Source organism: Ammospiza nelsoni, chromosome 3, assembly GCF_027579445.1.
Source record: "Ammospiza nelsoni isolate bAmmNel1 chromosome 3, bAmmNel1.pri, whole genome shotgun sequence".
NCBI lineage: Eukaryota > Metazoa > Chordata > Aves > Passeriformes > Passerellidae > Ammospiza > Ammospiza nelsoni.
Window position 1 is genome coordinate 29,158,526 of NC_080635.1, and position 26,197 is coordinate 29,184,722.

General features: G+C 45.1%; 1 protein-coding gene across 3 annotated transcripts in view; it reads left to right on the forward strand.

Moving 5' to 3' along the window:
- LOC132071087 (uncharacterized) overlaps positions 1-26,197 on the forward strand; it is a 60,527-nt gene that overhangs the window by 19,206 nt on the left and 15,124 nt on the right. Inside the window, exons 3-4 of one of the 3 annotated variants that reach the window (XM_059468390.1) lie at positions 797-1,287; positions 24,583-24,636. In XM_059468390.1, the coding sequence (XP_059324373.1) occupies positions 797-1,287; positions 24,583-24,636 (545 nt within the window). Of the gene's footprint in view, positions 1-796; positions 1,288-19,035; positions 19,256-24,582; positions 24,637-26,197 lie in introns of those variants that run through there. The other 2 variants (XM_059468392.1, XM_059468391.1) reach the window with 2 other exon arrangements.

The window sequence follows — 26,197 nt, forward strand, 5'->3', positions numbered from 1 at the left end:
GCATCTAGTGAGAGTCTTTGATAGAGAAGATATAGGTGCTCTGCTGTTGTTTTTGGACTTGATATGAAGTAGCTTAGAGCTGCAGGTGAAATCTGTAGTAAATGCACCTCTTTAGTTATGCTAAGTTTGCCATTAGTGTATGCCCTGGTGTCCAGGTTCAAGCAGATTCTTATGCAGAGGAAGCAGAAGTTCAATTCCTGACGCACAGGACATGTCCTGTTAAGAGTTCAGATCCCTGCTCCATATGCTTAGCCTAAAAAGAGCTCAGCAGAAGAGATAAAGTATGCCTAGCTTGTGACTGAAGACAGGCTCTCTTGTGTGACAAGTGTTGTAATAGAGGACTTTTATTTCTAGAAACCAGATCTCATTTATTTGAGCCAAAAATGTGACGCTTAGGATAGCCTAACTTGGCTCTTCTGCCCTGAGAACTGGTCACTAGAAGTTAATATTTTTGGCTAGAGGCAAGTGCCTAGCAACACATTTGTAAGCTCATGTCTTCTCCACCTTGAGGAGGTGAGGTGGTGACAGATCTGTGTTCTTTCTCTGGAACTAGACTTCCAGGTGATGGTTTGAAAGGGGATGACATCTAGCAGTCTGGTCTGAAAAAAAGTCTGTAAACTTCCAAAGGGAAGCATTCAGCTGGGGGGTGTTTTATCTGGAGAAGAGAAGGTGGGGAAACAGCTCAGAAGTTTACTTGGGAGGAGATGAAAACAGCAGGTCAGGAGGAAACACGCCTGTTTTATATAGGCTGTGGGACCCAGATGTGCTCTGCCACTTCTCCATCTCCTCCCACCAGAGAGAAGACGGAATTGTGCCCTGACTCCTCTGGCCACCAACCAGCTCCAGAACCAGGAGAGCCAATGCTGCAAGGTTCGGGCCCTCTTCCACGCCAGCCTTGACCGGCACAGCTCGGAGGAGGAGCTGGAGCGCATCAACCGCGAGTTTGCGGCGGAGAAGCGCAAGTGGTCGCAGGTCAGCCGGCTCACCTGCTGCGGCGACGGCAACAACGCCTCCTCCAGCGACGAGGAAGTGAAGAACTTGTGCGCCATGTCCTTCCGGCCCGTGGCAGAGCGGGGCGACGGCCTCCAGGCCAGCCCCAGCCCCGTGCTGTTCAGTGCCTCCCCTCCCAAGAGACTGCAGCCCCTGGTGCGCAGCCCGGCCTCCGCACCTCTGATCTTCACCAGCGTCGGGGCGGGCCTTGAGCAGGTCATGCCTTGTAAGAGACACCGACAGGGATATGGGGATAAGGTCAGCAGGCCCAGCCTTGACCTGGAAAAAATGCAGCAGGTAAGGCAGAGCTTCACGGGAGGAAAGCAGCATTGCTTGAGAAAAAGGCCTGGTAAGCAAAGACAGAAATGGGTTATTGAGGCAAGTATAGCAGTGCTGTGAGGGCCTTGATGAAGGAGGAATGATGAGGAGGACTTTATGGATATCAGAAGGCTAATTAATTACTTTATTATATTATACTATTTTATACATCTAAAACTGAATCTGCTAAGCACTCAACTTTGCACACACTGCACCAAATCTTGTGACTGTCACTTGACAGTCCTGACACACACACATTCTTGGCCCTGATAGGCCAAGGGAACAAAACACTATGGATTTTAGGTAAACAATCTCCATATTGCATTCTACTTTTGTACAAACACAGGTATAGCAAATGGTAGGAATTGTGTTTTCTTTCTTTGATGTTCTGAGAATATTTCTAGGTTTCACATTCTTGGGAAGAATTGTGCCTTGCTTTTCTCTGTGAAGAGAAATGTGGGCTACAGGTGAGGTTCAGTAAATTCATAGGGTTGGTTCTTGTGGTTGTGTCTTCAGGGCACACTTTCAGGGTACTTCTGCTGTCTGTCTAGGATAAATTGGGGTAAGTGTAGATAGCCCTCCTGAGAGGTAAAGGCACTGCTGCTTGAGTGGCTCCTGCCACGCTTGGGCTGTTCTCTTGCTACCCCAGGAGGAAGGCAGCACTTGTGCTGTCCAGTTCACTGCATGGCACAGGAACAAAATCGCTGGCATTTGCTTTCATCAAGTTACCACTGCTTCCATGATCTGACCTATGTCACTTACTCCAAAATAAATTAATTGCTTAGCATGTATAAAAAGAGCCTTTGCTGAAAGGGGTTGTCAACTTGATGATGATAGGAATTTCCACACTTGTTGAGCTCCTTGGGCCTAGATCTCTTTATGCCTCCTAGCAGTTTTATAGCCATGTAAAAGAGAGCTTTTTGCCTTCTTAACATTTCACAAACTGCTTACATTTTGCTGTAGATGCAGTTACTCTTGATTTTGCAGGACTTTAATTTGGCCTTGGACTGAGGTATGGAGATGCTAGAAGTTTGCCTTGTCTCTGCAGAGCCTGGGAAATGGGGCAGGCTGCCCTGTGCAGTTCCCATCTGGCGCCTCTCTTTCAAAAGGCCTTGCTGTAGAGTTAGTATTTCATGTCTCTTCATTATTTTTCTATTTGCACTGGTGTAGCGTCAGCTTAAAAGGATATCTGCAGACATCCGCTGGCCCTGGTACATTGCAGTAAGTTAAAAACAATTATTTTCAGTTCTGAATTTCCTCTCATTAGGAAAGAATTTCACTGCCTCTGGTTTGTTGGACGTACTAGTTTTAACCTTGCTTGCAACGATTCCTTAAAGCTTACAAGATGGACCAACTAAAAGAAAGGACTGTGCATTTATTTTCTAAGAACCCTAAAAGTGAGATTTCTATTTCCCTATTACATTGTTGGTTTTTCTCGGTCCTGCTGGCAGCATACCTCCCATGAATACATAATGCAGAGACTTGTGCTTTCACTACGGTTTTCCTCATCCCCTTTTCAACCTTCTAGCCAAGTTTCTGCTCACAGAACATTCAAAAGGCCCAGTCTTGCATTTCACATCACCCAAATCTTTTACTGATACTGACAGACTTTAATTAGTCTCACATCCTTACGAGAGAAGAAGAAAGCTGCTAAGCCTGTGCCCAGCCTTCTAGTTTTTCAGAGTGCACATAAGTAAATGAGAAAATGTTTCTTTTGGCCCAGGTGATTGCTCTGATTTAGATGCTAGGCATAGCCTGCTCTCCCTTAAGCATCTTTCAGCACTGTCTTCAGGAGTGTATTGATAAAGGTTAGGGGCTAATTTAAATGAGCTTTCCAAACTGTTGGCTTTTTTGGGAAAACCTTGTGAGAATAATTGCCTTCCTTGTCGATTTGCTCTCTACACTTTTGGATTAATTGTGGCAAAGATTTTTGCAAAAGAAGTTGAAACCTGGAGTGGAAGTGGCAGTGTGTTTTTTAAATAACATTTTTACTGTGGATGTCATTAACATTCCATGGTTGTGGAATCCATGTTATAAAGAAAGTATAGTCAGCTGGTGGATTTAATTTGACAGAAAGTGCACTGAGGGCGCAACATGACATGACACACACATGCACAGTGAGATGCAGCCTGAATATTTTATTTGGTCATTTGTATTATTTTTATAGCTCTAATTGGTTAACTTTCAGCCAGTAACATCTTGAAGCTTTATGATGAGTCTTTGCTTGCTACCTGTACTTATTTCTCCTATGAAAGTTATTCAGGCCCCCCGTTTCCCACTTATAAAATGGGACCAGGGTGTTTGTTTTTTGTCTGTTTCCATTTTCCAGCAAAAATGGCTCTTATTAACTGCCTGGGCAGTGTGTGGCATCCTGTGTTTCTTAGTCAGGTAAATGATGCATATGAGGAATGTTAATATTAAACAGGCTACTCTAAGGCTTCATCTGGGCTCTAAACATCAAGCTTTTCTTGCTTTGTGATTCTTATCCTTGCTATCATATGCTTGCCCATGAGAACACAGCTGAAAAGTTTATCAGCTAGACTTTTTTTCTTTTGAGCAGCAGATGTGGCTTTCACTCTTATCCCTGAGCCTTACTTCCCATCCCTGCAGCTCTGAGCAGCTGACAGATGACAGAGTATCAGGCAAGATGAATTTGTGCCTGAAGCAAATGTGCTGTGAGATAAGAAGACACTTTGGGGGTGTGAGGTGGTATGGGTAACTCAGGGGTGGATGAAGAGATGCCAAGTGCTTTGCATCAAATTCTCTTTATGTTGGATGGTGATGGAATATTGGTCCAGAGGGTTGAGATGTGGAGTGGGTCTGTGTTGGGATGTCTTCCTTCCATGAGTTGATGGCAAGTGGTATCCAAATGTCTCCCTGTATTCCAGTGATTTGGTGCCTTTTGGTAAAAAAAAGGAGCAAATTTGGGAGACGGGTGTGTTGGGGTCAATCAGAGTGCTTTAAAGAAGTTAGGGAATTGCTGTCCTTTCTTACCATGTGCATCTCCATCATCCATGCCTTTCAGTTCAGCCTTGTGCAGCAGGGAAGGCTGTACCAGGAGCAGGTTTAAAAAGCCCTGTTTTGGTTAGATGCCAGGCTATGCCTTTCCAGCTTCACAGGGTACAGTGATTCAGCCCTTCTGTGTCCCAGACATGAGTTTGGACTGTTGGCAGATGCATTTCCCACCCTGGCTGGTCAGCTGGCCACCCAGTGCCTCCCTGTTGAGGCTGAGCGAGGACATTTCAATGCATGCTTTTCTTCACTTCTCCAAAGGCTTAGAAAATGAGCTCAGAAGACTTCTATTCTTTCCTTAATTGGGCAGAAATGCCCTGGCTTGTGCAGACACTTGCTTTGCTGCAGTGAATGCCCTCTCCCAGCACCCCTTGATCATGGTCCCTGGGCAGACACATCATTGCATGCTGGCCCTGCTGCCAACCACTTGCTCTTTAATGAAGCCTGCTGCCACCCTGCATGGGTGCTGCCACTTTAGCATATCTGGCTTTTTTGGCAATGCTGAGAGCACAAGGTCAGGGAGAGCAGGGACCTTGGGTTCAAAGTTGAAGGCTCCAGGTTCACCTGAGTCATAAGGAAGTCTAGGGTGTCACAAAGACTTTTTGGAGCTGCTGAGCTCATTCCCAGGGGATTAATTGGTCTTGGCATGTTGTGTAAACAGAGAGGAAGTAAAGGATCCTCCTGTGCTATTCAGTGGGACTGAATTCAGCCAGGAGCACCTTTGAAATCTACTTAAAGAAGATTGTTAAGTCAGAGCGTAGCATTTGCAGGGAGAGAGATCTCCTGGGGGGACAGCAGCTTTGGGGTAGTACAACAAGCAGTCCAAATTCTTTATGTGGGTAGGTGCCTGATGTGGAAAGCATAATTTTGAAGTACAAGGCAAAGAGTGTGGGTACATGGGTGTAATTCCAGGTATGCTGCAAAGTGATTAGGTAGGTTTCATGTCTTGCTCAGAGCTTTCTGCTGTGGTTTTCCTGCTTGTATGAATAGAAAGAATCAGAAATTCATAGAATATCTTGAGTTGAAAAAGACCCACAAGTTCAAATCCTGGCCCTGCACAGCACCAGGAATCACACCGTATGCCTGAGAGTGTTGTCCAGCTGCCTTTTGAACCTTGTCAGGGTTAGTGCCATGGCCACTAACCTGGGGAACCTCTTACAGTGCCCAGCTACCCTCTGGGTGAAGAACCTTTTCTTATGTCCAACCCAAACCTCCCCTGACATACTCCAGGCCATTTCCTTGGGTCTTGTCACTGTTCACCACGGAGAATAGAGCAGTGCCTGCCCCTCTGCTTCCCCTCATGAGAAAGTTCTAGACTGCAATGAGGTGTCCTTTCAGTCTCCTCTTCTTCAGGCTGAACAAGCCAAGTGATCTCAGCTGCTCTTTATTTGGCTTCCTCTATTGGAGCATCAATACCATTATCTTTTGGAGGCTTAATGCATTCTTTGAAATGCAATGAGATGCTAGGATGAAAAAGGCTATCTGAGAAGAGAAAAATGCATCGTAGGCTAACATTTGGATTGTTCATTGCAGGCTCTGCACCCCCTTTGGTGGGTGACTAGTTTCAGTGCAAGACATATGAGTGGCTCTTCGTCCTGACTTGACACTGGAATGGCCTGGATAAAATGCCTGATGAGAATCCTAATTTGTACTTAGCTGTGTGATATCAAGACTATCTTCCTTCTGCTGTATGTTTCAGTACTGGAATTTTGGTTGGACTGAGCTATTGGTGGGGTGATCAGCCCTGAAAACTTCCTTTGTGTCCATACTGGTTGCACAGAGGCTGCAGAACAGCACTCACCACATGTGACCAAGGCCCCAGTGTGTGACCCTGGTGCACTGGGGTCTGGGCTTTGGGCTGCTAATGGCTCCAGGGTGAGCTTGCCATATCCTTAGCACAGCCGGGTTTTGCCCTTGCCTGTCTCTCCAGGACTTGACAAATAGCTTCCAGATAGCTTCCACGTGTGAGCTCGTGAGTCCTTTTCACCTCTTGGCCTCCTGTTTGAATCCAGGCCTTTGCACAATTGTTACCATCTGTTTGCCCATCTGAGCTGCTTTCTGCAGCAAGAGGGTGCTGGAAAATCTACTGCTGGTGCTAGTGGTAGTTTCAGCACAGTCTCTGCCCTGGGCCTCACTCTCCAGAGTGACTGAGTGGAGTTCAGGGACCTGTGCTGAGCATAATTCTTAAGGGGCCCAGTGCCAGAACTTGTCTCTCAGGTGTGGGAAGTTGGGCCATAGCAGTTCTTTGTCAGTGGGCTTGTTGAAGCAACATAGTAAAGAAAGTGTTGCAGAAACTGGTTGTATCAGTAGAGCATGAGAAATTCTGCTTCTGGTAACCTCCTGCAATTTTGCTTTAATTTTTCACCCCCAGAAATATGCTGCAGCAGCTGTTCTTCCCGCATAGAAGTGCCTGTCTATCTCAAACTCTGACAGTGTTTGGCACTGAAGTGGCCAGCAAACAAATGCTGTGTATGGCTGCTGCAAGGCAGTCTTAACGTGAGGGAATTTGGGGCTGAACGTGATCAATGGCATTGTCTGGTCTGCTTGCCTGTGACGATGTAGTTCCATGGTGGGGGGCTCTGGGACTCCAGACATATGAGTGGGAGATGGGGCATGGTAAAGATGTCTTGTGCTTTGCATCTTTGGAGGAGCTGAGATGTTCTCCAGTGGTTTGATCTCTGTTGTAAAGACTGGCTCAGTGCTGGCTAGCTTATGTTCAGTTTGCTGACATCATTGATAGTCTGACAGTGGGGGGAAAACATGCTGTCTGGGAGGTGGAGAGAGACTCAGTAGCAGGGGAAATCATGAGGAACTCCACCTAGCCCCAAGGAGGTGATTAGGACTCTGCCAGGCAGCAGATACCCCTGTCTCTGTGTCTCGTAAGTGTTCCCTGGATGGTTATCTAATTCATGCAAAAACATTAGGAAGTGCCTGTGTGCAGCTGCAGCTGGATGAATCAGAATGTAAGAGAGGAGTAACCCATGTACAACTTGGCCCAGCTGCTTCTTAAAAAGCATAATGATTTCCTCCTGGAAGAGCCAAGTAAGTTGACTTTGTCTTTTTACTGAAGGTAAGGTTCATCTTGCTGCCAGCTTGTAAATGCCAAAGGCAAGGCAGGCGGGATAACCTAGTCCTGTTCCTAAAGTCTTGGCATCAACCAGTGTACCAGAGATTAGAGCATTCTCACAGAATGGCTGAGGTTGCAAAGGCCCTCTGGAAGTTATACAGCCTGGATGCCAGCAGCTTCTCCATGAGGATCTCTGTTCTCTGTGCATTGTTGAAACACAGAATTAATTTTAGTGCAAGTCCACTCCATGGTGTCTGTTCATACTGTGTTCACCTTTCAGATGTGCTGCTAGCAGACTTTCATTCTGAGCACACGCCTCTTTGCACCTCTTCCACTGTTGTGTGAGCCCTGGCACAGAATGTGTAGTCCATTCCTAGAGCCAAATGCTTCTGTTCTTCTCCCTTGATGTTTTCCTTCCTTGTTTTGTCTCAGTGCATTTTTGTTCTGTTTTTGTAACGTGTGCAAAGGGACAGCAGTTCAAGAGGGAGGTGGACAAATGAGCTGCTGTCTGGAAGTACTTATCGGTCTCTTTTTCCTGGGCTATGTGGCTGTCTAATTTTGCTGCCTTTTCCTGGAAGCTTGCATGCTGGTGAATATATCCATCTGAACTACCAAGGGAGGGTGAGCCAATAGCTAGAATATATGCTGAGACATCTGAAACGTGGTTCCTTGAGGTGCTACTGTGAATCATGAAAAAGAGCAGGAATTAGGTTGGTCAGGGCCATTTGGATAACACCAGAGAGCTTGGTTGAGCAAAAGGAAGATGAGGGAAGGAAATTTGATGTGGCTGAAGTTTGAGAAGCAGCAGAGATCTGTGGAATAGGAAGGTTAAGAATGGCAGAGACAGAGGTAGAGAGAGTATTTTTGTTGTATTAAGATTCCCAAAGGGACAATAATAGCACCTGGCACTAGTGGCAGAAAATTATGAGCCTGAAGTTCAAGCCAAGGGCTTATCATTTAGATTGGCAGGCTTGCTGGCTACCTTCCCAACCCTGCTGTCTTTCTTTTTTTTCCTCAAAGCTCTAAAGCCTGGTAAGAAGGTATTAGACTAGAGCTGAGTCTTTGGCTGCAGTCCAAAGAGAGGAGATCAAATGGGCATATGGCACCACTGGCATGTGGCCTTGGGATGTGGCTCATGGAAAAGTCCTGAGTGATGCTGTGTAGGACTTGAACTCTTGGTCTGACTCTGATGGTTAGGTAGGCCTGGGAGGAGCAAATTGGGAAGGAGGTAAAGCACTTCCACCTGAAAACATCTGCCAGAAGCTCTGCATGTGAGTGGACAAGGTTGGGGTTTTGACCTCTAGCATTTTGCTCTCAAAGCACCACATAGAATGATTCCTACTGAGCTAATAGAAGGAAGAGCCCAGTCTCCCATATCTGCTAGCTGTGTTCTATGGTGGGCTGCCAGTTGGCCACAGGAAACATCACTCAGCAAAACCAAGAGCTCCTAACTGCAGCAACAGTACAACTGGTTAAAATGTGATTGGATGTGGTGTGAGCAGCATTCAGAGAGTAGGTGCTGGATTGGATCCCCAAGGGTGGCCATCCTGTAGCATATCACTGTTCTGTCTCTTGTGTGTTGACTTCTGGTCCTTTTAAAATAAGGTTTTCTGAAGGATATTTTCTTTCTGGTTTTGACACAGTACTGTGTAGGAGGATAATGTTGGCATGTTGTTTCCCAGTCCCTGAGTTCAGCCCAAGTAATCTCAAGAGCCTGACAGATTAAGAAGTTTTGCTGCAACCTGTGTATATATTTCAACAACACCAGCTTGGAGATGCTGCTTGAAGTGAAGGTCAGGACTTTCTCTGCAGTGCTCTTTTCTTCTGCAGTAGCGCTGGGTTGTCCTCACCTCCCCCAGCCTTGATGTGTCTGGGCTGGAGGGGCTGCCTGGGCTGGGTCCCAGTGTGGCTGTTGAGTTGGCCAGATACCTGTCCTGCCCACTCCTCCCTCAGCATGTGGCTCACTGTGATACAAATATCTCATGCTTGCCTGGGGAGAGAAGGAGTCTGCGGGTGGCTCCACCATATGCTGTCACTGTCCAGGCTGTGTTTGGTCTGCAGGTGAATGGATCTCTCTTCAGCCGTAATAAGTTCCATCTTTTGCTTGTGATAGCGACTCCTGAAAAGAGAGAGCCTTACAATTTAGTTCTTTGGATGGCCAGTGAAGTGCCTTGAGGAGACTGGAGAGGGTGAATGGCTATTTAGAAACAATCTGGTTATTCCTCATATAGTCCAGAGGGTATCTGATGGTGGTGGCAGTTTTCTGCTTGCTCTTCTGACTGTTATATAGGTTAAGAAACTGAAATAAGCAGTAGAGATAGATTAGATTGTTTTTTTCTCTTTGTTCCTACTTTACTACCACTAAGTGTTGAATTCTCTTAGAATTCAGCAGCCACAAGATAACAGGGGCTGCTGTTGCTTAGAATTCAGATGGGTATAGACTTGTTCAAAGCACTAAACAGAAGAGATGGTAGCTAGGAATGGAAAATAAGAGCTTGGCTTTGCTTAGCTTTTCCCTGGCATTGCTTAGCTCTGTGTCTGTGAAGCAAAACACCTTCCTTGCCAGCATGGCTGGACACTGGTGTCTGAGAGGGGACATGGGTGTGCTTTGTACCCAGCAGTCTCCCATGGGACACTGCCCATGAGTGGGAAGGAAGGAGGGGGTTGGTAGTATGAGTGGTAACAGCAGGAACAGGGCAGTCATGTGATGGTGCTGATTAACTATCAACACTGGGTGCTTGTGCTCCAGTTTGTCACCATGCACGGAGAGCAAGGAGCTTGTCCAGAGCATGTCTGAGTCTTGAAAGCGCAGCAGCCATTACTGCTCAATAGGAAGAAGCTGGCTGAGCTTTTAAGGCCAAGCCTGTGACTAGAGTAAACACTCTAGGAAATGCTGTATGAGACAATCTTTGGAGTGGTAGAATAGCCAGCCTGGCTGTCAACAGCACAGCTGTCCTTGGCGTGGGCTGGGGTTTAGCTCTGATTTTCTGCCTTAGCTCTGAATAACCTCTCCATTGTTGGCTCACATGAGAACCGCACTGCTGGGCTCTGCTCGTGCTTTCTTTCAGCATGTTGATGTCAATGGCAGTTTTGGGCATTGGTCCACAGCTCATCTCACAGGGGGAGTCACTCAATAGAGGCATCTACTTCTCATGTAGATGGAGACTGAGTTAAGCCAGAGCAGATTCCCTTGTAAAACTCCCTGTCCTTTTTCAGAGCTGGGAGCCCAGATACACTTCTCATTGAGCTGCAATTTGTATTGAGGAAATGCTGACCATTAAGGGACAGACAAACCCTCCTCTTCAAGCAAAAAAAACATGTAACCGCACTTTTTTCTAAATAAAAGACTTCAAAAACATAGGTGTCCTGGGGCCACAGGTAAATTCAAAATAAAACAGAAATGAAGACACTTAAGAGAAACCCTATGGAACTTGCTGGTTTTCCTCATTGCAAACAACCTTTTTGGTTTCCTGCTGGACTTTAACTGCTTATGCAAAGCAGTTTTCGTAGGAATGAATTCGTAAAACTGAGCTTTGTCGAGGGTGTTAGGAACTTAATGTAAATGAAGTCTGTGGTCATGTCTATACTAAGAAAGGCTGTATTTTTAATTCAAAAACATGCTTGTGCTTTAAAATTCTGGCATAGGCTTGCAAGCTATAATTTCACCTTCACATGTTTGATTATGGAAAAACCAGGTTGATCTGCTGTACAAAGGCTAAAGCCCTCAAATGCTTTGCAAGTTACTTTGCAGTCTCATTGTAAACACACTCTTTTTGACAGCATAAACAAAATAAAAATATGCCTACCTGTGGAGGCTTTAGAAACTCCCTATCATGCCTGTGACTTCAGAGGCTCATCCAACAATCCTATAGGCTCTATCGTGATGGTATGTGGGCATGCTATGATTAAGAAACAAGAAACAGTTTTTAAAAAATCACTTTCCAAATTTCAAATCTAGTGCATTTGTGTAATTCCTAATACAGGTAGAAATATCTTTAAAATAGAGCTAGTCAGATGTCTGATTTTTCTCACTTCAGTAAACCTGTTCCTTGTTATGTTCCAGGTGATGTGGTTTGCAGCTGGGAGAACCACCACAGGTCAAGGAATGCCCTGAGTTTGTTCAGGAAAGTTTGTTACTGCTACTGTTTGCTGTATGTGCCAGAAAGACAGGCAGACCTCACAAAAGAACATGGTGTACCTGAGTGGATGATAAGACTATGTTGATCATACTTTAAAGTGAGTCTTTAAGTTGCAGTGCTTTGTTCAGAGCTCTGTGGAAATAGCGCAGCGAGTTAATGTTTTGTTTATTTTCATTGTGGTACTGAATTTGTTGTGCTGTCCAGTCAAGCTCTTAACTAATTTTCAGCTTAATATGATTTCTTGTTTTCTTCTGAATGACTTAACCAACCCCATTAGTTTCAAATTATTGTTGGTGGGCTGAGTGCAATTATGAGCACTGGAAGTAGTGCTCTTGGAAAATATTTTCTAAGCAGAAAGAGTTATACTGCCACTATTCTAGCATTCTTATCTCTTTTCTTTCATGGTACACCAATGTTCTATCCAAGCCTGACTGCTACAAGAAGTGTACAAGGCATTTTTGCTGTGCTAGTTTGTCCTGCTCGCATTTACCATGGGTAGTTGTGCTAGGCAGCCCATGGATTCTCTAGGGCTGAGTGAAACAGTAAAACCACAAGAAGCTGAAAAAAGCCAGATTGCCATCTTATGACAGGGCTGCTGCTAGGGTTAGAGGTAGAAAGCAGCTGCGTAAGTACTGCTGCAGCTGTGACACTTGCCTGAGTTGCTCAGTCCAAAACTCTGTACTGAGCTGAGGCACTGGTTCATTCGCTTTCCAGATGCAAGCATCCAAATCATTCAAACACCCTCAAAACTATTCATATAAATGGATGTAAGCTTTTGCTTTTGTTACCAACTTTTCTCTGCAGAGGATCCTAATGAACTTGGCCTTGAGACATTCTGGTCACTTTTTCATGTGTTAATCTGGTCTTTGCCTTTCTGTAGTCTGTGAGTGAAGGAGCCCTCTTGGTCCTAGGGCATGACTATTTTGGAAGTGTGAGAGGGACCAAAATCCTGAGCTGAAAGGAGGAAACACTGATATGATTTATGCATTAAAACTGATGCATGTGTTATGAACAATGACACATGTTATACAGGCTCTGATATGATCTTGGAAGCTATTGAGTTGATGGTTCATTTCTAAATATTTGGAAAGTGGATCTTGATGCAGACAATGGAGTGGCATGCTTGAGGGCAGTTCTCCAACAAATACTTGATGCACAGCTCTGAGGGTTGCTGTGCTCCGCTAACACCTGTTTAGAAGGGCAATGATCTGCTTCCAACTCTGATGGTGCCTCACTGCCCTCACATAGGGGAGTTGCAAAACATTGGCAGAGTAACATGTATCCTGTGCTGGTACCCATGGACAAGTAGAGATGCTGAAGCTCACTCAGCTTATTGGAGTGTCCAGGGAGAAACACTGATTGCTGAATTGGTTGTATTGTTTCTTGCCCTGGAGATGGTTTCCTGGACCAGCTTTACACCATATGAAGCTATGTGCACTTTGAGGATGTGAACAAAAGGATGCAGAATGGTATCAGAATCTGCAAGTGTTGATCAGCAGCGCTGAAGGGAAACATATGCCTCCTTAAGAGGAAGGACAGTGCACCAGGCAGGAGATACTGGCTCCTCTGGAATATTTGCAAGCTGTTCACATGGGTACAGGCCTAGGCCAGCCCTTTCACAGCTGGTAGATCAAACCCCATCCCAAGTTCTGAGTTTCATCACCCAAGCACCACTGAGCAAGACCCCGTGTGCTGTGCAGTGTTGTGGCCATGGGAGAGCAGTCTCCAAATGCACTCATTAGTTATGTTCTGCATAAATGGATTAGCTCCCTGGAGTAAGAGGCCTTTATCCTATTAGCTGCCTAGCTGCTTCAGCATGTTCCCTTGTCACTAGTGTGTAAGTGAGGTTCAGTGGGGAACAGGAGCAGGGGGATGAGGAGGAGATTGGGTGGGGAATGTGGGAACAGTTGGGTTACATCATCATTTCTCTCTGTGGTGATCAGTGTTGTACCGCTCCCGCTACATGGATGTCTGTAGGCAGAAATGGTGTCTCAGGTTTGTTAATCATCTTCTGGTGTCCGATTTCTAATTTAGTATCTTTTATTTTCATGTGCTCATGCAGACACATGAGATTTCCCCAGCTGGCATAGTCTTGTGAAAGGAGAATATGCTCAAATATTTTGCAGAACAGTGCAGATATGATACATGTGTGTGTCTTGCAAGGAGAAGAGGAGAAACTCTGTTGCCCTGTGTTCAGAGCCTGAGCAAGCCCCATGGCTTGGGATGTTTGCTTCTGTAAGACAGGCTTGTTTTGGCTTTCCAAAGCTGTTTATATAGTCAGTCTGCATTTGGCTTTTTCAAAGTTTCCCTGCTGTCCGTGAATCCAGGTTCTCATCTGAAGATGTGACCTTATGTGTTTTCTGCTTCAAGTTCCACTTGTGAGTGCTCCCAGCAGCACCAAATGAACCCAAGGCAAGGGTTCCCACAGGGTAATGTCCTCTGTACTCATCTGGAGAGCGTGGGAGGAAATTCAGAGCCACCTTTTGAGGTTCCTGTTGTGAAGATCCAGGCCACTGACAAATACTTTCTTCGTTTAGTGCAATGAGTATATCTCATGTTGCCCTATTTTTGAGAAGCTCCACTAAGACAAATCCTCTAGCTAAAAATCTCCTAAAAAGGTACATATTCCAGGTTGTCCTCAAAGAAAACCCACTAAATTCCACTGGATATTTTCTGTGGTGGGTTAGTTGGATTTTGTGTGGGCTTTATACCTCCTGAGAAGTTCCTTGTGCTAACTTTAGGGCAGGGTTTTGGACTGACAAACAAGCATTTAATTCCAAGAATTTTTACATTTAAACAGAAATACTTCATATGAACATCTAAAATGTTCTAGTTGTGTCAAAACCAGGAAGAAATTGGCTTAAAAATCTAGAATTGAAACCATTCTGAGCTGGTTGTTTTAGCCTGCTTTTTCCTTTTGCCATCCACACACGCATCTATCCTTTCATGTGGCAAACCTGTGTAAGCATGCAGTCTCTTCTGGAAATCTGGTGTTCTGTATGCCTGGCCGCTCACTTTGTGGCTGGTGTGCAAGAGGCTCTGTGGCATGCCCAGAGCATTTGGAATATCTTGTAGTTTTTTCAGTTACCCAAGGATAGAATAAAGGTACACACTTTTATCTCGGTGCCCTCTGGGTTTTGAGCAGCTATATGTGGATTCTCTTCCTCTCCATGTCCCTGTAATGTCACAGCTGACAAGAGTTGGTACCTTTCAGTTATTTTAGTATTTTTCTTCTTTCCCAGGGTATACAGGGTATACAGTGTGATTTTTCAGAGCTCTCTGTATCTCCCTGCTTAAAGGGGAACTGTGTTTACTGTATTGCCTGGCTTGTGCTGATGTCTTAGCCCTTTCTTGGGGCACTTGGGGACAGCAATTCAACAGAAAAAGTGGAAGAGTCTGGGGCTGCTTGTTTCAAGCCCCTAGCACTGCCATCTCCCATGTGCTGCAGCAGCAGAGCTGAGAGGAATGGGATAAAGCTGCAGGAGGCAATGTCCCTTCTGCTTAGCTCTGTCTGAAAAGTCTGTGGGGAGGGAGGGCTTTGGAGTCGTGTCCAAGCCAAGGCCTCAGTCAGAAGTGAGATAAACTATAGAGACATCAGATGATATCTTAGACTAGACTGGACATTCCCTGTGGACAGCTTTGGAGCCAAGGCCAGGAAGGAAGGGAGGAAACAGTCACGTTGGCCGCCCTGAATTAAAAGCTTTGTAAGCTTTTTCTCAGGAGCTGCTACCATGCCTGCCAGCTGTGAAACCAGACCCCCCAGTCCCTTTGCACCCCTCCTCCTTTCTCAGACTCTAGTGAGCAGGAGGGGCAAGCCTGACATTTGAACTTTGGTAGCTTTGGCATGTGCAGATGAGTGATAGGGAATTAATGAATCCTGCCCTTTCTTTACATTTTTGTTACTCCACAGGTGCTGGAGTTTTTGGTCAGGTCTATTTCCTGCACAAATGGAGCTTTGGGTTTTTTCCAGGCCTCAAAGAAAACTCAGTGAGGGATTTGGGGTTGGCATGGAGTGAATAGATGAGCCATCTGATGTACACTGCAGATCAGCATACTCAAGACTCTGCCAGACCAGCAGGGAAAGCGGCTGCTAAGCCAGAGATGCTCCATGGAGAGTGTTCACTTCCTCCATCCCCAAATTCCAGTCAAAGGGCTAGTGGTAAAAGTGCCAGGGCAAATACAGCCTGTTTTATCTGTTCCTAAAGGGACAGGGCTTCTGTACAGGTCCAGACTATATCTGGAAACTGTGTGCCACGAAGAAGTCAGAGGAGCAGTAGAAAGGCAGAGTCACCTACAGACAGGCAGCCAGTCTGTTTGCTTAGACCACAACTGTGTGAGTAGGTAGCTGTGTTTGTGTTAGCTGTAGTTCTAGTGTTGATATGCAGGGAAAACTTCAAAAAGCAGCCTGTAATTTGAATAATTTAATCTGTTCTCTGGGCCTTGGGAATAGTGGGAATTCAGAAGTTCTGCCAGGTGGCAGACCTTGCTGGCCAGACTTCAGCTCCCTCTTTTCTGCAGCAGGCAGTGACCAGGCCAGGAGCCTGGTGCCACTCTGCAGTGGTCACTTGCACATCACCTTTCTGGGACTGTGGTGCAACTGGGCTGTGCTTATTTAGGGAGCAATTACTGGTGAGACTGACTTGCTGTTCTGCCAGTTGATATTTGCTAAAGACTCTCACCCATTTCTCTTCAGCAGTGATAGCTGAGCCCCTCCCAGTAGTGCACAAAATGAGGTGATTCATGATAAACAAGTTGGAAAGGATTTTGGTGACCACAGGAATTACTTTGTTTTGGTTTTCATGGTCCACTGTTTGCTGAGTGCAAGTCCTTGCAGTACATCTTTATTTGTAAGGCCTTGCTTGGCTTTTTTTTTTTTTTTAATTTGAATTGTTCTCAAAGATCACTTAATAATCAGCATTTCCTCTGCTGCCTTGTCCAGATGCACTAAGCTGTCAGTGTTTGCACTATTTGGAGGCTGTGGATTTTTGGCCCTTGCTGACAGAGGTGCTGCCTGGACAACTGGAACTCCCATCTAGGTGGAGATGGGAGCTCTTTATGACAGTGTTAAGAGACTCAACAGTGTTGATGCTTTGAAGGAGCCTCAGATGGACTGAGGATAAATGTGGCAAAAAAAGCATGAATGATTAATTCAACTGAATATTTAACTAGAAATAACTTTCAAAAGAGTTAAGAGGCTTTTCAGGATGTTCCACACTATCAGCACAGTGTTTGGGTGCTGAGGTTTGTTTTTGTGGGAGGGGACTGCTGGCCAAACCATTTGTGTTGGCCTGTATTTCAAAATGCTGTGTGGCTGTTTAGCTTCTGATGGAGGAGTCTGGAGACTGACTAATGATAATTGTAATTTAAAGCTATGGCTGAACTAAAGCCTTCCTGTTGCTGTGCTGCTTCAGGGGCTGGGCAGGGAGCTTGTGTGTGTGTCTGGCACATGGATGCACTGCATAGTGGCTTTGCATCCCTGGGCCCAGACAGTGGTTGATCCCCTGGCACAGGGCATCCCTGGTGATGCAAATGCAGAGTCCCCTCAGGTGCCTGCTGGGAAAGCTTGGCCCTCTGGTTTGTCTGCCTGGGAGCCTGAGCCTGGATAGGGTTGGTATCAGCTGGAGTTGCTTCAGGTTAAAAGCAGTAAGGAGGAGCCTGTGACTTAGTGTTTTTTCTGTCCAGTTTTTGCACTGCAGGACTAAGAGATGACGCTCATGTCCTAGCAACACTTCTCAGTGCCAAGGAATTAAAAAACCCAGCCCAAAATCAATCTACAAAGTAGCTTTAGGGTTTTTTTGCCTGTTATTCTCCTAAACTCATTGGGACAGCAGACCTGGCTGTGTTCCTTGTAGAAGACTCATCACTGTGTTGGCCAAAGGACAGGAGCCATGGCCCTGCTCCCTCGTGCCCTGCCACGTAAGCACGGAGCACTGCTCTCCTGGTGGAGGATTTCTCTAAAGCAGTGGGCATGGGGCTGTGATGTTTGAGCCTGAAGGTGTGTTAGGAAAGCACTGAAAGCCTCAGCCTTGCTGCTGACCTGGGGCTGTGCTGAGCTTTCACATCTGGCCTGTGTAAGCGCTGCCTTTGGGGCTAGCTGCTCCCCCTGCTTTAACTCAGCCTGTGCTCTAGGAAGGGCCTTGCTGTGCCAGGGTACCTGTTGCTGATTTCCTGACTTCTGGGACTCTGGCTGGGCCCTCCCGGGGGCTCCCCTGTTGTGGGAGACCCTCCTGGAGTGGTCTTGTGTCAGGAAAGAGACACGCTGGATCTTCTTGGTCTTCAGGTTCTTGTTTATTGTTATCCTATCTAGAGTTTTACACGCTGTCCACACGAGGCTCAGTGCACTGGAAAAGCACTGCAAAAATGGCCAACAATTTATTGTTACAAGGTCTTTTAAAGCTAAGCCATCCAATTAGGAATTGACACCTTGATTATTTCCCTTTTTAACTCAATAACTGATCCCCTATAGCTCGCAATGTGGACTTTTCCACCCAATTACAAAATGCCACCCAAACCCATGAAGAAGGAAGAAGAAGAAACATGAGGAAGAAGCCCAGGATGGCACCCTGTGCGCTCCATCTTGCTTCCATCCGCTACATACTAAAAATCCTAAAGCCTAAATTTCCCACCTAATTGATACATCTACACTGCTCTCTACAATCTACTTCACACCCTAGTGGATTCTAGTCTATTCTGGAGTTAAGAAACTTTCTCCATGAACGAGGGTCAAAGTGCTCTGTGCCTTGGGTTTCCACATTGCTGGATTGCTGTTCTTCATCATCATCAGTGTGTGCCCGCCCCGCTGGGAAGCAGCTGTGTGCCCCCGGTGCTGTGCCGGTGCCACGCGGTGGGACGGAGGTCGGACCTGCTGAAGCAGGAGCCCACAGGCACAGAGTGCAGCACAGTGGCTGCTTTGTGCAGCACCCTGACCTCCCGTGCCCACTGCACTGCAGCTGCGCCCTGCCCTGCATTAACCTCTGCAGCTCTCCCGCCCCAGCAGTGCTGGGATAGAGGATGGGCTTGCAGCAGCGGGGGAGAGCTGTTCCTGCTGGCCCAAAGCTGGCTCTGAGGGCTGCCAGGAAGGGAATGGGGCAGGCTCTTTGCTCTGGAATGCCCTCCCAGGGCAGGAGGGCTGTAGGGCTGTGCTTCCCTGGCTAGCTCACTGGGTGTAGTGGGATTGGTGTTGAGCTGGAGCTCGCAGGTAAGCATTGCCTCTGCACCAGCATCCACTTCACCTCGCTGTCCCAAGGTTGTCTTATTGAGGCCCCTTCAGTCCTCTGCTTAATGGGCCATGGAGCTGCCTCCCTGCCTTGCTGTGAAGCAATTTTCTCTGTGCATATTGCATCACTGGCCATGGTTTTTCCCTTTTCATCAGCCCTCTGCTGTGGCTTGGAGTGCAATTTCTCCTCACACTGTACTGTTTCTTCTTTCAGTTCTTTTTTTGTTTGATTGTTCAAACAAAGAAAATACAGCAAGCAACATCATTGGTCTGTTTCTCTGTTTCCGTGCTAGACATTCAAGCTTGGTCTGCCTTCTTGTTCCTGGAAGACTCTGGACAACTGGGAAGCTGGCTGGTAGGGTTAACAGCATAGAAGTAAAACAGGGGTTATGGAGCTGAGGAGGCTTCTTCTGAAAATTTGGACTGTTTAAACTTTGTATCTTGTCAAGAGCCTTGAGATGTCAACAAGAAACAGAAACGTCCATACCTTTAAAGTGCACTTGTCGTGTGGAGGGTCATTAGCAAAACTAAAGAAAGGCAAGCTTCTGGCCTGCCTTTATATTCTTTGGAATGTCTGATCTTTGAGTCAAATTAAAGCACAGTTACTGAATACAGATTTTTTTTTTAAACTTTGAAATCTCTTTCATTAAGCAAGTGAAAATCCCTGCAGCATTCTTATATTGGAACAAGCTGATTCTATATCAGTATGTAGCATTTGATGAAGTGTGTCATTAAATGATGAGTTATCTTGAGAAATTGAGAGTTCCTGTGCTCTTTTGCTTGAAATAGGCTAAACTAGTTTGAGAAAACTAGTAGTAATTGAACTGCATCCAACTCTGGACAGGCCCCTATGTTTAAAACTGTGGCCAGATAATAAAATAAATAATAGCAATTTACACTTCTCTGCAACACTAATGAACAAAAGAGTTGTTTTGTCTTGTGGAGGTAGTGAAAATGAAACTATTCTAAAACCAGAATTGTGTATATAAAAAGCAGATGTAAGATGAAAAGTGTTTATTGATATCTATTAATCTAAAATATTTTGCACTGTATGCTGGTTTGAGAGTTTGTTCAAACTCTTAAACATTTGAAAATTAAATTGTGATGCCTGTCTTTAAACTGTGAATTGACAGAATTTTAAATACTTAGTTTTGAACTGTTGTGGCAGTGTGACATAAATTCATTCATCTTGGGGTTGGTCACTCATCAGTTGAGTGATCTTGCATTAAGGATGCCTGTAATTTGATTGTTAATATATATTAGTCATCGGGGCTGTGCAGTTTGTATAGAATAGTTCTGTGGTAGCTTTTCTGCATAAGCAAGTGCAGGCATTCACCATTTCCTTCTGGGTTAGTTCAGAACTGCTCAGGTCGGTGTTGCAGGCCTTGGAGCGCTGCTGCTTAAGCAGTTGGAGGTATTTCCTGGAGCAAGGCTGGACTGGAGAGCTGTGCTCCAGGAGAAGCAGGGCTGCTGCCCCATCTCTGCTCTAATGGCGGTATTTGGATGTGGCAGTGATGTGCAGCAGAGCCACATGTGGCAGATCAGGGGTTCATTACATTTCATTTGGTGAATGTGGGATTCTGTTACTTCCAGTCCCTGCAACTTTCTTTTGAATCCAGGCTCAGGACTGAGAGAGTCTCTGCGTTATGAGCAGGAGGTGAGATTGGTGGGCAGATTCTTGGGCTGAGCTGATTCTGCTGCTTTCTGGAGGGTTAACCCTGAAGTGTTTCAATTTAGCTTTGCTTTTAGAGTGAGACATAGCTCTTGTGTCCTCAAAAAGGCTTTGACATTTCCTTAGTCATGTCATTTCCTCCTTTTCGTAGAAGTCACAGTAGACAGCAAAATAAACTTCCCTTCATGCAAATAATAGTGCTCCCAAGCTGTAGTTTTCAGCTCTGATGGTAGCAGTTTTGTCAGAGACCTGCAGGAAGGACTTTTTAATTGAAATAGGCACTGTCTCTTTTACTTCCATTTCATTTTCTGCAGGTGGAAGAAAGTTTTGGAAACCATACCCTATAGTTTTATTCTCAGCTCTGCTACTAATATCCTCTGTGACCTTTGACAAATCTCTGCTCTGTTCATTGTCATAACTCCCAGAAAATAGCTTGAGGAAATAAAACTGCACTTTCACATTGGTGTGGTAGTCAGGAATGATCCCAGGGTTACTAAATTGAATATGTCACCTTTCTTATAGGCTGTTTCCCCTGCTTTAGGCTACTGCAGGTCATGTAGCCAAATGAATGTTATTTCAGTTCTGCCTTGTATCTGTGTAAATAGGAGTTAATGAGTTGCTGCATCTCGTGGTTGGCTTGTGACGTGGAGGTCTCTGGAGGGAGGATGAGGGGAGGCTGCCATGGAAAGTCCCTGGCTGTTGCTAGGCAGCACTGCATTTTAGCTTCCCTGTCTGAAAGCCTGTGCTCAGGTTTGGCAAGAAAAGGGAAGGCTGAGGGATGGAAAACCATTCAAAGATGGCTTGACTTACTTTTTCTAAAGCATGGCTCTGGTGTGCTGGGTGCAGAAAGTGTGTGGCTGCAAGTGTGGTGGAAGCAATTTGATTAAATAGAATAACATTTGATAACTTGCCTTCCCTATATTCATTCTCATCTGCAGGATCATGTGGCTGGCTTGCTCTCTCCAGCTCTTTGTTTCAGATTTTACTATGATGTAGGATCTGGAAGCTGTGAGAGTGCAGCAGAAGTGGTATTGCTCTGCTTTCAGTCTAAGTGGAAATAAGAGAGCTCCAGGGAGCTTCAGACGCTGAGGTTTATGCTCCAGTTTAACAGCCTGTGGATGAGGGGATGTCATGTTTTTATTTTTCTACTTAGTCCATCAAGAGGAGCGCAGGAACAAAGAGGAAACACAAGAGGAACAAAAATGATGTAGGGTGTCTTGCTCTTGCTGCACAATGAGACCTTTGCAAACCGTAGCAGTAGTGTAATTGGTGGTAAGATTCACAGAATCACAGAAGTTCAAGACTGGAAGAGACCTATAAGATCATCAAGTCCAGTCGATGTTCTAACTGTTCAACTAGATCATGGCAGCAAGTGCCACATCCAGTCTTTTTTTGAATTCTTCAAGGGATGATGACTCCACCACCTCACCTCATTCTTGTATAATTAAAGCTTATCACAGTAACATCGCTAAAAGAATACTTCTTTTTTCTGCCAGAAGAGTAGGATTTGGGATACAGCTGAACACTTGAATTTCTCTTGGGAGAGTCTGGCTGGTTGTCCCATCTACCTACAGCTCAAAGCTTTCATTCACTCTTTGGTGTCATCTTGTAATTTCTGTCTCTGCTGGTCCTCCCTTTATGTTTCAATATAAGGCCAGGATGGGTAAATATCTTGCTGCCTCTCTGATTTTAGTTGGGAAATAGTCTTTTGTTGCACCTTGATGAAGTCATTGGGGGACCTGTGGGTGTGACCATGCTAGGCATTTCATCCCACTGGACTGTACTGGAAGGTGTTTTACTTACTCCTTGGCCAGCAGAGCTCTGTTTTTCCCCTTCCAGCAGAGGATTCAGTGGTGCTATTGAGGCAATGTAGAGTTTTGTGTCACAGCCTCACTTCATCCTGGCAGTTCAGCCAAGTATCACTATAAAGCTCAGCTTTACAGTAGCCTTGGGAAGCCGAGGGTCTCACTCAAAGTCAAAAAGCTTGAAGTCATATGGGATACAACAGGGTATGTTCTGCTCTAACAGCATTCTTCCCCTAAAGCATGGGGCTCAAAATCCTGAGTCCTTATTCTAATTGTCATTGCTCAACCTGATATTGTCTTGCACATTTTATCCCACCTGTGACTTGAGCTATCTAGCCTACTCTTCCTTATCCCACCAGCCAACACTTCCATCACATGGGAGAAAAACTGAAGGAGAGACCAAAACTTTGCATGATATCACAGCTCCTCACTTTTTTCCTTCCTTGCAGCCTGGGTTTTGTCAGCCCCACCAAGGTCTCCTTCCTTCTCTTAAGGAAGAGAGCCTTAAGAAAAGCAGAAGAAAGAAACCTCATAGCCTTACCATAGTGCCCTGCAGCCTGGCTGGGAGCTGAGTCCTGCAATATTTTATATGAATTCCCAGGATTACTTGTTTACTAGCCCAGCTGTGGGCTGGGCGAGTTCAGTTCAGCAGTTCCCTTTGTCTCCTGCCTGGTTTGTGCAAAAAGCTGTTGGGTCCTTTTGGGTTAGAAACCTTGGAGCTGTGCTGTCAGGTCAGACCTGGGACCAGAGCAGTCAGGCATGGCTGCTGTTGAGTCCTTTGAATAATGGAGACAGCAGTAGGATTCACCTGCTAAAGGATTAACAGGAAAAAGCTCAAAATCCTTGCAGCACCTCCCTTTTTCCTCCATGCATACTTGGATAATAAAATACACTGTCCTTGAGCCCCAAACTATTCATGTGCAAGTTTCAAAGTGGGGCGTGTGTGTGCCAAGTTCTGGATTTTAGATCAAAGAGGCTGATGTGCTTAGAAATGCTGGGTGGATCTCTAACTCCCTCTCCAAGTTCTGGGCAGTAATGTGGATTGGGACTGCAAAGACGTGCTTATGGGATGTGGAGTGACAGAGGGTGGTGGAGGAATGAAATACTTCCCACCTCCCAGCAGTACTTTCTACTGGAAAAATAATAAATACTTTCACCTAAGCACTGACTTCAGTTTTGGGGTGGTGCTTTTTCTTCTGAATTTTTTGGAGGTTGTTTGTATGTTTTGGATTTTTTAAGCTTTTTGAGTTTCCAAGACTCCCTGTACTGTGTTGCTTTTTATCTTGCTTTGTGCTAGAGAAAGCAGAAGGATAACAAACAAACAAAAAGAGAGAAAATAGAAAGGTCTCACTATTTCCCACACATGTTGGTAAAATGGTGGGATGTCTTTCTACAGCCTTTAAGAGCTTCATCTGAAAAACACTTCAGTTGCTTTGTAAAAGCATGTGACTGTGGGGAGTGCTTTCCCATACTTCACACAGCTTTCCAACCGGAGAAGTGTTAAAAACAGAAGTGAGGAAAATCTTTCATTTCTTTCAAAAGCTGATGGAGAAGATTCTTCCTGACATGCTTCCCTCACCAGGTATTTCAGTATGAAAAATATAGTTAAAATATTTTTTTAAATGAAAGAACTGTTCTCTTGAAGCCTTGTTTTTCCACTTGGGAGTTGTTTTGTGACAATTTTTTGAGTGGAAAGAATGATTTTATTCACTTGCCAGCTTTTAAAACACTGCCTCAAAACTGGGATAGAACTTCAACTCACCTGTTTTTTTCTGTAATTTCCAAGAATAATTGCTGGTTCAAGTATATCCTGTTTGCTAAGTTGTGTGGTTCATGTTATGACAACTTTAATGACTCTTGCAGTATATGGCAAGGAGATTTAGAACTACAGGCAGGTGCTTTTTGCTTTTTTTTTCATTGTAAATAAATAAGCATAATGAAAAGATCTGTTTAATAATGGGAACATTCACATTTACATTAAATAGACCATATTTTCTTTTCTAAAGGTAGATAAATTCACCTGCTTCAGGGATAAGTTTAACCACTAATTGATGGAAATTAAGAAGAAATTTCCTTTCAGGCAGTTGTTCTATCTTTTTCCTTGTGAAATTTCTTGTATGTTCTTTCAAAGCCTAGGCCAAAGGACTCTATGCAGGCTGTGTGAGACAGTCTCAGATTAGGCTGACTTACTTGCTGGCTGCCTTTGGTAATTCTTAATCTTTCATCTCCCACTTAACCATCCATCCATCCATCCATCCATCTTGTTTTAATGAAGTGTTGATTGAAAGGGACTCCTTACAATATCCCTCTTTCTGTTTATTCATACTATTTCTACTAATCCCTGGATTCTACTTCTCTTTCAGAAGATGCTGCTCAAGAAGAATTGTGGAGCGAAGACTAGAGTAATTAAAATTCGTGTAAGTTGCCCTTTTCTGGTGCAGTTCCTTCATCTTTCCACATATACTAATGTGGTGGTTCGCACTGAATATCTGTGTCCAGAAAATGATTTCTGGAGATTTCTTGTGGCTTGATCAGCTGCATAACAAAAGTTGCCAGCATGGAGTATAGCATGTAGTTGCAATTTAGGCTAGGTGCTGACAAGGCTAATAATACATTGTCTTTTCCATTTTAGAGACCATGGTTTCAAAGCTTCCTTGGTGTTAAAGTCTACATCCTGTGCTGTGAGCTCATACAGCATAGCTGTCTGGTAGGGTGTCATCTGGATCCTTCTTGACCAAGTGGTGTTTGGTAGGGGTGAGAGGAGAAAAGGGATGTACCTGCATGATGCAGTAATGTTTGCAGAACCAGGTGGGATATGGGACTGGGTGATGACTGGTAAGAGCTGCATTGCTTGGATGACTTTGTAGCTGGGATGAAGCTGCAGTGTCCTGAGCCTCTCCATGTTTGACAGCCTGCATCCCTACCAGAAATGCTCAAGTCTCATCCTTGTAGATTTTGTTACCTGCACCTCTGAGAGTTTTGTCTTTAGCAGCACATTCCTGGACTCATCAGCCAGCCTCTGCTTCCTTTGTGGGTACCTTGTATTTCTTTTGGTCTGTGCTGTATGGTCATGTGGGAGATATATCCTGGGCTGAATCCAAGAGAAATGTGACAAGTAGGTTGAGAGAGGTGATTCTCCTCCTCTTCTCTGCACTGGTGAGACCCCACCTGGCATGCTGCATCCAGCTGTGGAGTCCCTGAACAAAGAAAGAAAAGTAACTGTTGGAGCAAGTCCAGAGGATGGCTGTGAAGTTGTTAAGAGGACTGCAGCATCTTCCCTACAAAGGCTGAGAAAGCAAGGGCTGCTCTGCCTGGAGAAGATAAAAACTCCTAGGAGACCTTGTATCACCTTCCAGTACCCAAAAGGTACTGGAAGGGTACAAGGCAGCTGGAGAGGGACTTTTCACAGGGGTTTGTAGTGATAGAACAAGGGGGAGTGGCTTTAAGCTGAAGGACAGTAGATTTCGATTAGATTTTGTGAATAAATTCTTTACAGTGAGGGTGATGGATGCACTGGAACAGAGAAATTGTGGCCAGGTTGGATGGAGTTCTCAGCAATTTGGTCAAGTAGAAGGTGTCCTTGTCATGGCAGGGTGTTGGAACTAGATGATCTTGAAGGTCTCTTCCAACCCAAAACATTCTAAGATTCTGTTTGTTTGTGATCTTTCATGTTGTCACCAAAGCAGGTGTACCTGATCCTTCATGTTTGTGATACACAGGCAAAAAAAAGATTAGGGGGAAGAAAACAAATATTCTTTGTGATGGAGCTGCTATTTTCACTGCAGTGTTTCTTATAGCCTTGCAAGAGGGATGAATGACAGACCGGGATCCTTTCAAGGTTTTTACCTTGCCCAGCAGGCAATAGGAACGCTGCCTCTCTGTACCCAGAAGTGCTGCAGTTGATAATTATGCTGTTGGATGTCCTTGCCCATCAGCGCTCTGGAAATGAATTTGGTATCTGAGAGGAGGAGGAGCAGG